At 32.0% G+C, this 17,608-nt stretch overlaps 1 protein-coding gene across 14 annotated transcripts in view; it reads left to right on the top strand.

The window, feature by feature from the left end:
• The window catches only part of LRFN5 (leucine rich repeat and fibronectin type III domain containing 5), a 236,288-nt gene that overhangs the window by 213,930 nt on the left and 4,750 nt on the right, over positions 1–17,608 (top strand). For 11 of the 14 annotated variants that reach the window (XM_036238835.1, XM_016153252.2, XM_016153254.2 and 8 more), the window contains 2 exons: positions 4,634–6,038; positions 8,638–11,345. In XM_036238835.1, the coding sequence (XP_036094728.1) occupies positions 4,654–6,038; positions 8,638–9,580 (2,328 nt within the window). In that variant the 5' untranslated portion in view covers positions 4,634–4,653 and the 3' untranslated portion in view covers positions 9,581–11,345. Of the gene's footprint in view, positions 1–4,633; positions 6,039–6,386; positions 6,579–8,637; positions 11,346–15,976; positions 16,021–17,608 lie in introns of those variants that run through there. The other 3 variants (XR_004956251.1, XM_016153261.2, XM_036238837.1) reach the window with 3 other exon arrangements.

Here is a 17,608-nt window from a genome sequence, read left to right as displayed (position 1 = left end):
GGGGAAGTAAAAAATCAATTCCAGTCAGCTCTACCCTTACATGTAGGAGAGGGAAATGCCTAACTTTGGCCCGCCGTAGCTGTCCTGTCTCATCTAAGTATGGTGGTGGGGGCACCACCAAGAAACACTTGTGAACCTCACTGTCCAGAGGCATTTATTGGCTCACTAAAAGGCTAACACCTGATCAGAAAACTGCATAACACTTGTCTTCACTCTACATCTCACCACCATGTTACTAAAGCTCTATTTACAGCAGTTCCAGAAGATGGAAATCCTAAGCCAGAGACTAGGAGAAACTATTTGCAAAAAACACAGCTGATAAAAAACTATATTCAAAATACACAAAATATTCTTAAAACTCAAAGTTGTTGACAAACTGATTCTGAAGGTTATACGGAGAGGCAAATATCCAGAATAATCATGATAATATAGAAGAAAAATGCGGATTCACAGATACTCCTCAACTTTAAGGTTTACTATAGAGCTATGGTAATTAAGATAGTGTGGTATTAGTGAAATAATAGAAAAATAGATAAATGGAGTAGAATAGAGAGCCAAAAATAAACTCCTAAAACTATGTAGTCAAAGTCTTTGACAAAAGAGCAAGGGAATACAATGGAGCAAAGATTGTCTCTGCAACAAATAGTATTGAGACAACTGAACATCCTCATGCAAAAAAAAAAAAAAAATGATTCATGAAAGAAAGAAGTGATAAGCTGGACTTCATTAACATTAAAAACTTCTGCTTCTGCTCTGCAAAGGACAATGTCAAGAGAATGATAACACAGGCCAGAGACTGGTAGAAAATATTTGCAATAGATATATCTGATGAAGAACTGTTACCCCAGGAAGTCAAATATAAGATGACAGAAGGAAACTTAACTTTGAGTGGCAAACACACAATGCAATATTCATATAATGCATTATTGGACTGTATACTTGAAATATATGTAATTTTATTAACCAATGACACCCTAATAAATTTAATTTTAAAAAACCCATTATCTAAAATATACAAAGGACTCAAAATCCAAGAATAAGAAACAAACAGTATGATTTGGAAATGAGCCGAAAATCTTAACAGAAACCTCACCAAAGAAGATACATACCTGACAAATGAAATATGAAAAGATTCCTACATTCTATGTCATCAGAGAAATGCAAATTAAAATAATGAGATGCTATTATCCACCTATTAGAATGACTAAAATCAAAACATTGACAATACCAAGTACTGATGAGGATGTGGTTCAACAGGATCTCTCATGCATTGCTGATAGGAATTATGGTGTAGCATTTTGGAGAACAGTTTTGAAAGTCTCTTACAAAACTAGACATATTCCTAACATACACTCTAGAAAACACTTCTGTATTTACCCAAAGGATTTAAAAATTTATGTCTACATAGAAGGCTGTATACAGATTTGTATAGAAACTTTATTCATAATTGCCAAAACTTGGAAGCAATAAAAATGTCATCAGTAGGTGAATGGATAAATAAACTATGGTACATCCAAACAATGAAATATCATTCAGTACTAAAATGAAATGAGCTATCAAAACCTGAAAAGACATGAAGTAACTTTAAAGGAATATTACCGAATAAAATAAATTCTGAGAAAGCTAAATACTGTATGATTCCAACTGCATAACAATCTAGAAAAGGCAGAACTATAAAGACAGTAAAAAGTTTAATACTTGGAAGGGAAAGATGGACTGGGGAGAGATGAATAGGCCGGGCAGAGAGAAATTTTAGGGTAGTGAAAATACTCTGTTTGCTTCCATAATAGTGGATACATGTGATTATACATTTGTTCAAAGCTGTAGGATGTACAATGCCAAGATTGAACCCTAATGCCAACTGTGGACATTGGATCATTATAATGTGTCAACATAGATTCATTGATTATAACAAATGTACTGTGCTGGTGAGGGATGTTGATAATGGAGAAGCTTTCCACATGTGGGGGCTGTTGGTATATGGGAAGTCTTTGTACCTTTCTCCCAATTTTGTTGTAAACCTAAAACTGCTCTAAAAAAATTAAGTGAAAAAAGTTTGTTTAAAGGTAGACTGGCTTATTCTCATCCAAATTTATGCCAGATAGGTCCTCCTATTTACCTTTCTTGTGGTAGAGAAAGTAGAGGGACATCCACAGATCTCTGCCTTTTCATCAAAAACTGTCACTTTCTGGAGTATAGTTCCTTTACCTTTATTTGTACCCTCATTATCATGTTATATTTTAAAAATATATGATTTAGAGATTATCAGCATATTTGATGTGTAGGGTGAGAATGATGGTTTTTGTAGTGTTCTAAACATATCTATACCAGAAATGCCATTTGTAAACTTATTAAAACACAACAAAAATATTTTAATATCTATCCACAGATTTATGATTTTCGTTGCTTTTTATACATATGTAAAGATTCAAGATTCTATCTGATATATATTTCAGCCTAAAAAGAATTTCTTTATATGTTCTTATAGTGCAATTCTACTAGTGATAAATCTTTCAGTGTGTATTTTTCAAAATGCCCTTACTTTACTTTTAACTTTTATGAATGTATAAATCCCCGCCCAACTTGACAGGCTTTCCTTTTTCTTGCAGTGTCTTCAGTATATTTTTCATTGTCTTCCATCTTGCTTTATTTTCAAAAGGAACTTAGTGAGGAGTCAGCCATTACTTTTATTTTGTTCACCTTATCTTCTTGTAATGTGTCATTTCTGTGACTGCTTTTAAGATTATTTCTTTCTTTTTCTTTGGTTATCTGCAATTCCATTATGATATGTGTTGGTATGGTTTTACTTGTATTGACTTAGATTTATGAGTTGTTGGGTTTTTCATCACAAATTTGAAAAATGTTTGCATTTATTTCTTTTAAAGACATTTCTACCTAACAGCTTTCTTTTGATACTGCAATTATGTGCATATTTATTTAACAATATTTTTCCAGAGGTCACAGAGTTTTTTTGTTTTCACCATTTTTTCATCAGTGTTTATGAGTAGCTAATATCTATTGACCTGTCTCTACTTATAGAGATTACTGGAGTTCTTGTTTCTGATAACGCTCTTCTTACTGGTACTCTGCTGTGTACATTAAAGGCACCTGAGAGTCTCTGGTCTCCAATGTCTGTCTCTTAAATTGAATAAGACCGTTCTTGCTTTGCCTGATTTTCCTTCCTGTGCTGTGGTTTGTAAAATGTCTCTAGGAACACTAATAGGGTTCATTTTTTTTTAATTCACTTTTCTCAAAGATCACAGTTCTGTGCATCCTCTTTTCTGATGTCTGAAAACTGTATATTTTTGTACTTTTTTTCTTTTTGCTGCTCATTGTGGAAAGGCTAGTTCGGTACTAGTTATTCTGTCATGTACAGTAGAGTAAGACTATTTCATTTGTTGAAAATGACTATTCTTATTTATTACAACCACAGTTAATCTGGCACAAAATAGGCATAAAGTAAAATGAACCTATAAGAATATGTTTCATTTAGGTACTAGGTGCATTATTTCTAGAATAATGTCCATACTTGACATTTTCATCAATTAAAAATTCTAATGATTTTCTTGAGCTGTTTTCTCTTTTCGCACTTAAAACTACATGCAATTTATGAGAACTCTCAATCATATATGTGTTAGTCATTTTATTTTTGAGGATTAATTTCAACAGCAACTATTTAAGATTAAACTGGAAAAATGAAGCTGTCAGTTTTTTAAAATTAAATTTTGATAAATAAAAATGCATTAAAATTTTAAGAAAAAGAAAATAGAATATGATTTTTTTGGACTCACTGTCAAGTATTTTGATGACCGCTTTCCATAAATTATCTTCAAATATCCACATTTGTAAAATATTCAAGTAAAATATTCTAATATTTAAAAAACTCAGAGCATTTGTGGTAAAACTTTCAACTTTTTTATTTTTGAGAATAAGGCCCTACAATTACAGTTAGGATGTGAATATTGTACTACGTTTAAGAGAATTTGTAAAGATGAATAAAATTTAATCAACAATTAATTAATGTCAAATATGATGCCACGGGATTAACAATAACAAATACTGCCTGTTATTTCTCCGCGGGCTAGTGAATTGAAATATTTGTATATTCTTTTATTATTATTATTATTAAATTAATTGGTGTGACATTGTATATTCTTTTTTTTACTAAACTTGATGTGACACAAAATTATATAGGTTTCAAGTGAACAATTCAGTAATACATCATACGTATATTGCATTGTGTATTTATATTCTTAAATATATCTTGAAGCTTTTGAACTAGCAAGATGTCTTCCCAGCTTTAGGGAAAGTTTCTAGGATGCATATCTCTTCTTTGTGCTGTCACGGAGTACCCCGGTCATATTTCAAAAATAGAACTTAATTTACGAAATTGTAATAATCTGTTGACTTCTTTTCTCCATTTGATTTTAAATCCAATGAGGCCATGAATGGTATATTTTTCACTGTGTCATCAAAAACAGAGTAGATATTGTATACTTATTCGTTAAGGAAACAGATGCATAACTTGTCTTTATATTTCAATTTGCATGAATATAAGATGATTCTGGTAGGAATATAAACATTAGTCAAATGGTTGGATGCTAACTTTGTATTTTGTGTCTTCTCTTTACAGGCTCTTAAATCTGATCTACAATGGAAAAATTTCTTTTTTATCTGTTTTTCATTGGCATAGCAGTGAGAGCTCAGATCTGTCCAAAGCGTTGTGTCTGTCAAATTTTGTCTCCTAATCTTGCAACCCTTTGTGCCAAGAAAGGGCTTTTATTTGTTCCCCCAAACATTGACAGAAGAACTGTGGAACTGCGGTTGGCAGACAATTTTGTTACAAATATTAAAAGGAAAGATTTTGCCAATATGACCAGCTTGGTGGACCTGACTCTATCCAGGAATACAATAAGTTTTATTACACCTCATGCTTTTGCTGACTTAAGAAATCTGAGGGCATTACATTTGAATAGCAACAGATTGACTAAAATTACAAATGATATGTTCAGTGGGCTTTCTAATCTCCATCATTTGATATTGAACAACAATCAGCTGACTTTAATTTCTTCTACAGCATTTGATGATGTCTTTGCCCTTGAGGAGCTGGATCTGTCATATAACAATTTAGAAACAATTCCTTGGGATGCTGTTGAGAAGATGGTTAGCTTGCACACCCTTAGTTTGGACCACAACATGATTGATAACATTCCTAAGGGGACTTTCTCCCACTTGCACAAGATGACTCGGCTAGATGTAACATCAAATAAATTGCAGAAGCTACCGCCTGACCCTCTCTTTCAGCGAGCTCAGGTACTAGCAACCTCAGGAATTATAAGCCCATCTACTTTTGCATTAAGTTTTGGTGGAAACCCTTTGCATTGTAATTGTGAATTGTTGTGGTTGAGGCGTCTGTCCAGAGAAGATGACCTAGAGACCTGTGCTTCTCCAGCGCTTTTAACTGGTCGTTATTTTTGGTCAATTCCTGAGGAAGAGTTTTTGTGTGAGCCTCCTCTCATTACTCGTCATACACATGAGATGAGAGTCCTGGAGGGTCAAAGGGCAACCCTGAGGTGCAAAGCCAGGGGTGACCCTGAACCTGCAATTCACTGGATTTCTCCTGAAGGGAAGCTTATTTCAAATGCAACAAGATCCCTGGTGTATGATAATGGAACACTTGACATTCTTATAACAACTGTTAAGGACACAGGCGCTTTTACCTGCATTGCTTCCAATCCTGCAGGGGAAGCAACACAAACAGTGGACCTTCATATAATTAAGCTCCCTCACTTACTAAACAGTACAAACCATATCCATGAACCTGATCCTGGTTCTTCAGATATCTCAACTTCTACTAAGTCAGGTTCTAATGCAAGCAGTAGTAATGGTGATACTAAAATAAGTCAAGATAAAATTGTGGTGGCAGAAGCAACGTCATCTACAGCACTACTTAAATTTAATTTTCAAAGAAATATCCCTGGAATACGTATGTTTCAAATCCAGTACAATGGTACTTATGATGACACCCTTGTTTACAGGTAAGAAAAATTCAGCAAATTTTTATACTTGCTATGCATCTTAGTGTAAGGCCTGTTAATGTACTACTGATTTTTTTTTTAACTGGAGGTGCTATACTGTACTGTAATTTATATAGTACTTGATTTTATAAAGTCTATAATGTCAGGCTTGTGAAAGGTGAATACATGCGGGAAACTATTTCAAATAGTGTTATTTTTAGAGCGATCACATTTATATTTAATATTATACTTACCTATTTTTCCCCCTCATTTAAGAGATGTGGCAATCAGGGAACAAGATTTATTTATTTAAAAAATTCAAAAACATACCAGAACTTACACATCCATATGAGTGTTCTTTCCTTCAAGGAAGTCACGTTGGGAGGCTATACCATTATCCCAATGATGCTGCCATTGCTCAAAGCACTTTTGGAATTATCTTTAGAACCTTCGTCATACTATTTTGAATATCCTCAGTGGTGGCAAATCTTCGTCTTTTGAGGGTGAATTTGAATTTTGGAAACAAGCAAAAGCCATTTGGAGCCAAGTCTTGTGAATAAGGTGGGTGATCAAGATGGGTATTGCCATTTTTGGTCAAAAATAGGATGTAACTATAAAATAATGAGACTGATATTTTGAGTGATTGAGTTATGTGTGTGTGTGTTGTCTCATATACACTGGTTCTTAAGACAGTTCCAAAGAGAAAGTTTATAAATAGTTTGAGCAGTGTAAGTATCACTGGAGTTAAGTATATATTCTCCTGTGAAGACACTGATCGAGAATTTGCATCTGACTAAAGAATTTCTGGTATGTTTTTTCGAAAGTTCAGCCTCATTGATTTATAGTCACGTCTTGTCTCAATTTTCAGTTGAAAATATTCCTTTTTAACCCTTATATATAATTTCGCTTGTGATAGACTATTATTACTCCTAGGACATCATTCAAAATCATGGCTTCAAAAAATATATATATATATGTATATATTTGTCTTAAAGCTTTTGAGAAATCAAAAGCTTTGTATAACTATGTGATTTCTTGGAGATAATTTGATTTTCACTCATATGGAAATGAGATAAATGTTTGAAACTGAGCATGAGTGCTGGTAGGAAAAAACAAAACTGGCCTAGCAAGCCATGTGATCAATCCTGGGCAAGGTTTTATCTGGTTGAGTTTCAATTTCCTCATCTTTAAAAGGAAGGGATTAGAGTAAAAGATTTCTAATATCTCTCTTATTACTAAATATATGAAGATGTAGACTGTGATGCATGACTATTAGCATAAAGTTTGCTTTTGTCATACTCAGCTCTTCACCTGAGCTATGTGTTATTGAACCCACTGCCAAAGACAAAAATCCGCCCCTACCCTCCACCTTCCTGTAACTACTACACGTTCTGTATATTTTAAATGTTAGCTCTGTGAAATAGGTTAGGTTCTATTTTCCAAATTCCAAGATTTTAATCCTGCCACAAGAAGTAAATTCTATGCGACTTTGAGGAAATGGCTTGAATTCTGGACTCTAACGTTTGTCATGTGTAAAATCGTGGTAATGCCTACCTCATACAGTCATTGTAAAAATTAAATCATAATGGATGTAAAATGCTTAGTAACACCTGGTATTTATCATCACTCACTAAATAGTAGTGATTTCAAACACAAACACATACTCTGGCCTAAGAGTTTCCTGGTACATTTAAAGCATATTGTTCAGGGAAAAAATAGAGTTTCAAGCCTTTTTTCCAAATTAAATTTTAGTGTAGGCCACAGTTTAGGTTGCCACCAAGAAAAAAAAAAGTTAGTGGATAAGAGGCATCTACAGAAGACTTTTGTAATGTAATAGATACAGAGATGTCTGTAAACTCATCAAATTTTAGAAACTGTGTTCTGACAGTAATTTGTTCATCCCACAATGCAGAAGGACGAGGGATTTATGTTTTCATCAACAGCCTTGCCCTGTTCATATTTATAGAATAATATTACTCATACATTTTCATCAACATCATATATAGATAAAAACATACTGGGAACAAAATGTTGAGGTTTAAAAGAGGGCTGAGATCTGTAAATAAGATACTTTAATCTTAGTAATTATCTTAGTTATTAAAGATAGTTTTACTAGATGCTGCTCCATAGCAGCTTATAACTGATTTGGAAAATAAATACTTCAAAATGCATTTCCACTCTGGTTTTTAATGCGATTGTCAATGTTTTCCCTTCCTTCAAATTGGCTTTTAGTCACAGAAGTGTTGTAAGTGCTAAATGGATTTGTTTAGTAGTCAGATAATGTCACAGTCATACCTTTCAAAAGCAATTTGTCATAAATGATTTTTGAGCAGTGGCTTTTATTAGGAGTTTTGCTTTGCCAAGCAATGTAATTAGTAAGCTTGTCAAAGGCATGGTGCAGGCACCATTAATATAATGCAGAGTCCAACAAATAACTTTTAGCCATTTGAACTGAGTAAATATAAGATTAGATCATTTTCTCATATTTCATATCTGTTTTAAATGGGCTTATCTTAATGAGTACCGAAATGAAACAGAACTGAAGTCATTATGATTCTGTGTGTGTGTTTTTGTTTTTGTTTTTGTTTTTAATATTAACACAAATTCCATTGTCCCTCAGAATGATACCTCCTACGAGCACAACTTTTCTTGTCAATAACCTGGCTGCTGGAACTATGTATGACTTGTGTGTCTTGGCAATATATGATGATGGCATCACTTCCCTCACTGCCACAAGAGTCGTGGGTTGCATCCAGTTTACTACAGAACAGGATTACGTGCGATGCCATTTCATGCAGTCCCAGTTTTTGGGAGGCACCATGATTATTATTATTGGTGGAATAATTGTAGCATCTGTGCTGGTTTTCATCATCATTCTAATGATCCGGTATAAGGTTTGTAACAATAATGGGCAACACAAGGTGACCAAGGTCAGCAATGTCTACTCTCAAACTAATGGGGCTCAGATACAAGGCTGCAGTGTAACACTGCCCCAGTCCATGTCCAAACAAACTGTGGGACATGAAGAGAATACCCAGTGTTGTAAAGTTGCCAATGACAATGTGATACAACCTTCAGAAATCTGTTCAAGTCAGGACTCCTCTACCACTACCTCTGCTTTGCCTCCTACCTGGACTTCAAGCACATCTGTGTCTCAAAAGCAGAAAAGAAAGACAGGCGCAAAGCCATGTACCGAACCACAGAATGAAGCTGTCACAAATGTTGAGTCCCAAAACATTAACAGGAACAACTCAACTGCATTACAGTTAGCTAGTCGACCTCCTGATTCTGTCACAGAGGGGCCCACATCTAAGAGAGCACATTCAAAGCCAAGTAAGTTTCTCACTTTGCCTGCTGAGAGACCCAGAACAAGGCACAGGTACTCCCTGAATGGAGAAATAAAGGAATACTATTGTTATATTAACTCACCAAGCACATGTGGACTATTTTTTAAAAGAAGCATGTCTATGAATGGAATGTTAATTCAGTCCAACAGTTTTGAAGGGCATAGTGGAAAAGCAGCTCTTTCAAATTCTGAGTATATATTGGAGAGCACTGTGTAACGTACTGTTTCTTTTTAATGAAAAAAGTATTTTGGAAACTCACATAGGAATTGGAATTTGAAATTTGGTCCCGTCTTTCTGAAATATAGCTAATAGAGCCAAGATGTATAAACCTTCTAAGGTACAATTATGTATGTAAATTTATATATGTTTATGTATATAAATTTATGTATATATTCATATATATATATTAAAAATGGTAAGGGAAAAAATGCATAACATAGCAGCACCCAGTGCCTTCCCCTATTCTAGAACTGGCTTCCAGGTTCTGCAGCAGCAGATCACAAAATGAAAGTTGTCATAGGAAAAATAAAGTCTTACATTAATAATGATATTTCCTCTAGTCTTACAAAGGACCACCTATGGATAATTGGTATTTTTCAATAAGTAGGTTGTCTGTTTTTGTTCATTGACAGTGGTGTTGTTTTTAGGCAAATATTGTAGAGAAAATACTGTGTTGTTACATTATTTAAAATAAAATATTCAATAACTGCCCGGACAGTGTTAAAATAAATACCCTTCTAAACAACATTTTTTTGTTCGGGTGCCGTAATGGTTCTATCATAGTTTTTATCCAGGACACAGCTTTTTAAGTGGGAAGCAGAAGAAAATGCAATTGATTCTGCATTTATCAAAACAATCTAGTTCAGTTTTAAGTTACATGCTACAATTTTATATGCCTCTTCCTGGGCATATGAAGGTATTTTCATTTATTTAATACACATTTGCTGAATGAATGTGTATTATTTTTTTTAATGCAAGTTAAAAAGGGAGATAAAAATACAAGACTGTCTTATCAAAGAGATGTTTATTTTTATCATCAAGTAATTTTAAAAACTTCTAATGAAGTTCTTATTACATTTAAAAGTAATATGAAGTCATTGCTCATTAACCAGATAGCGGTTTTGTTTCTCCCGTCTGTGCTGTGATTCTGAATTGAATGTTTTTCTTTTAGAGTAAATGCATTTATTATTTTAACCAAAACGTGTGATAAAATTTAATTAGAAACCATTCAACTTAAAAAAAGGGGTTTTAAATTTATTCGAGCAATAATATTTATTGCTGCTTGTTAAGGTTCTTGGATAGTCACTGAAATCAAGGTCTACTTACAAGTGTTCCCATTTACTTGTTGAAAGTCTTACAACATTATTTGCTAATTTGCTGATATTTTATTAAAGATTCATAAATGGGGGTTAACATTAAAGGTTTTTATGTTTTTGTTTTTGTTTGAGAATAAAGCTCATGTCAGAATTTTGCACAAAAAAATTTAGCCATAATGTAATGAGTTTACTAACTCAGATCACTTAAAATACCATTTAAAACAAGTTGAAGAATGTCAATCATTAGTTTAATTTCCTTCTGCTTGAGGCATATATAAAAATTTTTGTTACTCTTAACTGGACTGAGGTACATCTTATTACACACGATTTATCACACGTGATATCATTCAGAAGAGGTCAAGATTAAAGCAGTTACAGATTACTTTCCATTCCAGTCTTGAAAATAATTGTATAATTGGCTTTTATTACCTTAGGTGTTTCCTACATACCTTCTATGCCACGCTTCCCTTTCTGAATTTTGTCTTTCACATTTGTAAAGTCTAATTAGCCTTCATGGGTCAGGTAGCTAGTTCTTAAGAAGAATAAATAAGATCACATGAGGTAGTATTTTATGAAATCAAAAGTTCTCAACACTATTTTTGTAATAATGCTCTAATTCCAACTAAACAATTTATTTTTTAACTCAAAAATTTGATACACACATACCCTTTTTTCTTTTTTTATTGAAGTATAATTAACATATAATATTATATTATTTTCAGGTGTACAACATAATGATTTGATATTTGTATAGATTGCAAAATGATCGCCACAATAAGTTTAGTTAACATCTGTCACCATAAAGATACAGAGTTCTTTTTTTTTAATGATGAGTACTTCTAAAATATACTCTCTTAGCAGCTTTCAAATATACATACACTATTCCCATGCTGTACATTACATTCCCATGACTTATTTTATAACTGAAAGTTTATACCTTGTGATTCTCTTTACTCATCTTGCACCCCACCCCTTACACCCAATGTCTTTGACAACCACCAGTCTGTTCTCTATATCTATGAGCTTGGATTTCGTTTATGTTTTGTTTTTAGATTCTACATATAAGTGAGATAATAATTTGTCTATCTGCAATAATGCTTTAATCCCAACTAAACATTTTAAATCTAAATTAAATACTTATTTCTTCAAGGGGTGCTAATTGACAAAAGTATGTTATTTTTTTTCCTTCCTAGTTTTTACATTCTAGTATTTAAAAGTCATAACTATATGAAAGCTTTTGAGTCTTAAAAAAATGAATCCTCAAAGAAGGAATCTCTGGCATATGAAGATTGTAATCAAGGGGACTCTAAAACCATGCAATATAGACAACGGCTTAGCATTTTTACTCAAAGCTAAGGATTAACGTATTTTGTATTTTCCAGTTGTCTGTATTTTTAAAAATCGATTTCCTGCTTATGTTTTTAATGAAACTTTAATTAAATATCTTTTACTTCTCATAAATACTTGGAAATCTATAATATCTAACCATGTGAAATTTATTGCTTGTATAAAACAATTGAAGCCATTTAAATTTTTATTGCATTTACAAGACTATTTTAAGGGTGTGTTGACCAAAGTCTTAAACATGTCTTCTTAGAAGTATGTTCCTGTCTTTCAAAAAGTTTATATTTTTAGAGGTCACTAAAAAATTGGCCTATCAAGAGGGCCAAAACATTTTTTGTTTCTGTTTGTAAGTATATGAAAAAAAATTGGCTTAGGGCTGTTTAAGTACAAAGTGACTAAAAAATAAATCTATTGGGAGATTGGGGGTTTTAAAGGTACCTGGTATAATGTCAGAAAAACAATAGTTACTAAGATGAATAAATGAATGGATGGATAGGTAAATAAGTAAATGAATGGGACCAAGGAGAAAGATGCAGTGATAAAAATTTTAATTAATTAGGACAAGGAGATTTCTGGTTTAGATATTATATAACTATAAACAAGAAATTATCGGTCTCTCTTTTTTTTTTGTCATTTGTTGCATTCATCACTTAACCAGCCATGTGTATAAACATGTGATCCAAAGCATGTGGTTTTCTGTTTGTTGTTGCTGTGTATAGGTTACATACACCGTTTTTGCTTTCTTATTCATAAATAATTTTCTTTGATTTTTAGCCATTATGCACTGTAGTTTCAGCTCATTCAATATAAACAAACAATATATTCATAGAGATTTACTCCAAACTTTTTTTAAATGATATGTGTTCCTGTGGTTGTTTTTTTTTTTTTTTTTTTTGATAATTGTCTTCAGTTTGAAAATATCAAACTGTTATTAAAGTAGGTCTTTTTTTTTAATATGTGTAGTATTGAGTGTTAGAAAGGGATAATGAAGTATCTAAAGCTGCTTTAAATCCTAAAAGGAAAAAAAGTTAGTTTCAATGAATATTATTTATTTTAGTTACAAATAGATTAGTAGAAGTACATTAAATATAGTAATTTCAATTAGATACAGTAACACTCTCCCTGTGGCCAATTAATTTCATATTTTTTTTCTAACCATTAAATGTAGTTAGTTAAGTTGAGGTGACAGAAAGCTATCTTATGCTTTCAGACAGTTGATTTTAGCTGCTTTGTAGGTACAGTTTACTAAACGAGTTTTAGAATATAAGTTTTTGAAATATTGTAAGCCATCTATAAACACAGCAAGTCCACTACTGAATGATGAATACTTTCTCCAAAAGAATTTAAGAAATTAAAAAAAAAAAATTAATGCGTTCCATTTGTTTATAGGAATCTCCTTTTATCTTTTTGTGAAGTATTTTCTACTTCTCCTTGAGGCACTCGTAAAGTTCTTACTTCCAAACTAAATTTTAATTTATTTTATTTGCTTGTATTAAAAGACAACTAAATATGTCATTTATGAAGTTAAAGCTAGTGACAGAACAATTATCACAAAATTCACATCAATTTCCTTTGAGTTCCTAAATTTTAGTATTTTCTCCTATGTTTATTCACAATAATAAACTGAAAAAAATTGTTAAAATGCCAATAACTAAAAAATTTTCAAAACCATAAAGCATCTTATTGTACATAAAACTGTGAAGATAAATGGGCCATTTTTAAAAGAAATCTGCAGATATCAACCCATTTTTGTCTCTGTGTGCCAGAATTCCAATTCCATTTTATAATGCTGAGAAAGCAATGTTCATTTATATTAGACAGAATGAAGACTATCCACTCACTTTTCCTTGTTCAGTCTTCTCTTGTGTCTCAAAGAGTCAAGTCTATTTGTCTTAATAGTGTATGTGGATGCTTCTGTGTGTGAGTTTGTGTGAAATGTTTTGAGAACAGGACTTCAGCAGAGATGGATTGGATGGAAAAAGCATATTTGTCTTATCTTCCTTGTTTTATGATGATAATAATAATAACAATAATAATTTACCTTATTTTTGTGGGTTAAATGTTAGTTGAATTAAATTTATGGATAAAAGCTATTTCATTTTTTAAAATTTCATAGAGGAAAGAGAAATTAAAGTTAATGACGGGAATTTTATAGTAGTTTCAGAGCTCTGTCTCCCAGATTACCCAGTCCTTTCTCTCTCATGCTAGATTAATACATACTGAGATTAAAAATATAATTAGTATTTTTTGTTTGTTTTTGTTTTTGTTTTGTGACAGAAACAATCCTTTCTGAAACAGTACAGATGGTCACTTAATAGTGAAAGAATGGTAAACGTATTACTGTAATTGAGTCATTCTAAAAAATGTGGTGTTATATAAAATGGGACATCAAAAGTAGCAGTTTGTAACTGGAAGTATATTTAAGTATGAAATTACCTAGTTAAAGTAATGTTAAAACTTTACAATTTTATCAAATATTACAGATAGTATAAAAAATTACACATGCACTAATGTCTTCTGATTTGGTCAGCTATTTCAAAGTCAAAATTTAATATTTAAAGTTATCATTGGATAAAATATGCACACTGTACATATGTATATGTCTATGTAAGTTAAAAACCTATTAAGTAATATAGACATACTAATAGACATATAAAATATAGACATATAATTATAAAATTAAAATCATAATTTTATGTCTCACAACATGGACTATAATTAATATAATAAAATTAGGTATAAATGTGCAGGCTATCAGAGAACCTCTCCCAGAACAACTATTTATCAGATTACAATTGAATATAAACTCTCTAGTACAAATTTCTTTTTCTGAACTTCTTTATAACATCTCTACAACTTACCTAATTTTATCCATTCTCTTCACATAGGTGACTATTATGTTCATGAATCTTAAAAACAAAAACAAAGCAATTATTTTCAAGTATATTCCTGAAAGCCATGAAGTTCCTTTTATTTTGTGTTTGGAAACTGATGTACTTACAGTCTTCTGAAGTATGAGCTAGAGAGATACTGTGAATCTGTTGCAAAATATATCCAACAAATAATTAGTCTAGTAACATGAAGAGGCTTATTAAACATACTGTGTTGGCTTTAACATAATGTAATTTCCTAATCATTTTTTTTCTGTATAATGTAAACATGTCTTATTATTGCTTTCAATAATCTGGCAATGTAAAACCTAATCTCCAGAAGGCAATGTAAATTTATATGAATAATTGTGCTGGAGCCTTTATAAGAAAGTATTTTCTTATAATAATATAACACTTAACCTGAGAGCACTGAGAAAGAAGTGAGACACCTAATTTTTTCTTACCATTGTGTCACTTCTTAATGACCAGTATAAGTATTTTCTTTAAAAGAGGGCATTTTAGAAAGAAATAGAATGTGTGCTATGCAGTCCTGTATAATGATACTAAACTTTTATAGCCAATTGCAACATACATATGAACATTTAAAGGCAGAGTGTTTGCACTTAGAACATTACTGTTTTATATAAGGCTAAATGGGCACTTAGTAAAACATGCTATTGTTTTGGGAGTTATTGAATAATGGCTTACACTGTAAATGATTATTTTATACTCTGTGTGGTTGAAATGTTCACTTTGAGGAGGGAAAATTAAAAGAAGCCTTATTCTTTTATTAAAGTCTCACAGAAAAGGTGCATTCTAAATTGGTAAGTACTCATTTTAGAAAGTGGAGTAATATTTTTAAAAATTCTACCTTTATAGTATTATGTATTAGAAAGTAGCCACAGAGAACTATAAAGTATTATAAAAGTCAATTGCAATTAACCCAAGGACTGGTAAGTTTAAAAAAAAAAAGTCTAGATAAATCTTTAAGAGGAATCTTATCAAGTTTTCAGTAAGAAATGTTTTAGGGTCTGTTTCTTACAAAAACAAATTGTTCATGACACTGAAAATTTTATTCCCAGATGCTTTGCTGACTAATGTTGACCAGACTGTCCAGGAAACACAGGTGAGATTCTTGCTATATATTATGTACTTCAGCACACTCTAACCGGGTATATTCTTTTATAAATGAACTTTTAAATATCATTTTGCTTACTTATGTAACTCATTGAAATTTTTAATGAAAACTTAGTGTCAACAGTAAAGACATGTTCAGTTCAGTTAAATGAATTTTTAGTTCCCAAATTTAGACAAATTTCTGGTTAATGAACATTTTTGATTCATATTGTAAGAATAAATGGAACACTAACGTGACTTTGGGTTCACTCTTGGAGTTATACATGATATAATGTGGGTTTTAAAAATATTTCCTAATGTGAAGACAGTAGCTCGTGAAGACAGTAACGTAATAAGAATATATTCACTCCTATCCTTGACCTCCAAATCGTTGAGATGATACATTATATTTCATTGAAAGTGGAGGAGCAGAAGCGTTTCACTGTTATCTAAAATGAATGAAGCTGCTATAAAATGGAGCGAAAGGCTACCCATGAAATATTCATGGCGTTCCTTTTGTCTATATCCAGTTACTCTTCTTGGTGTCTATTTTTTTTTTTTAAGTTTCAAATGAGTATTTGATTTCTGCATTTTAATTGGTTCAGGAAGTGTGTATCCAGAGCAGAATAGCACTTTAGCAATCTGTTCAAACAGCTGGAATCAGCCATTTGCTTAAAGTTTGGCACAGGAAAAACATTCTGCTTTTAAAAGTGCTAAAAAAGGCCATTGATTTATTTCTTGGTAGTAAAAATAGGGTCTTGATTTTTAACATTTTGTATTTAAAAGATAACAATAACTTAGACAATCATTCAGGGTTTCCTCTAATGAGTTTCATTCCCAAATCAAACAAAATGTTTTTTATGCATCATTTCTTCGCCGAATTTAAGATTCCATTCCTATGTCACAAAAATGAACAGATGGCTCACTGGAAACAATCAATTAGCACAGTGTCTGGCACATACTTTGTGTTCTGTTCTGTGTACTGAACTGACCTGCAAAAAGGTGCATTTTGTTACCACCACCCGCTGCTTCTCTATTTCAGTCTTAATCTCTCTCTCTCTCTCTCTCTCTCTCTCTCTCTCTCTCTCTCTCTCTCTCTCTCTCACACACACACACACACACACACACACACACACACACGCACGCTTTCTCTCTTTTCACATTCTCTTCCTCTCTTTGGTTTAAAAAAGTTCATTTTAACTTTGGACATTTAACTGTCCTGAAAGAAAGGATATCTATAGGAATGTATTATATGTATATATGTATTATGATGAGAAACAGTCTGGAATGATGCTAAATATTCTATCAAAATTTGGAAGCAGGAGAGTCAATCTGAGTCATTTTTCAATTACCAATTAAAAGTAATTTCTCAAATATTCAGATTTCATGGGATATGTTACATATTATTGTGGTTATTTTACCACATTGTTAGAAGTTCAATTTAGAGAAAAGTAAACTCCCTCCCTTTGAATTTGTATACTACCTTAGATAGCACAGGGTTTGCCAATGTGATAATTTCATAAGATTTATATAATGACTTTCTTTGTCCTAAAGTAATTAGTATTAATACAGAAACTTTGAAAAATATAGTTCAAAAT

The sequence above is a fragment of the Rousettus aegyptiacus genome, unplaced genomic scaffold, assembly GCF_014176215.1.
Source record: "Rousettus aegyptiacus isolate mRouAeg1 unplaced genomic scaffold, mRouAeg1.p scaffold_m13_p_3, whole genome shotgun sequence".
Classification (NCBI taxonomy): Eukaryota; Metazoa; Chordata; class Mammalia; order Chiroptera; family Pteropodidae; genus Rousettus; species Rousettus aegyptiacus.
This window is presented reverse-complemented; position numbering and strand designations above follow the sequence as displayed.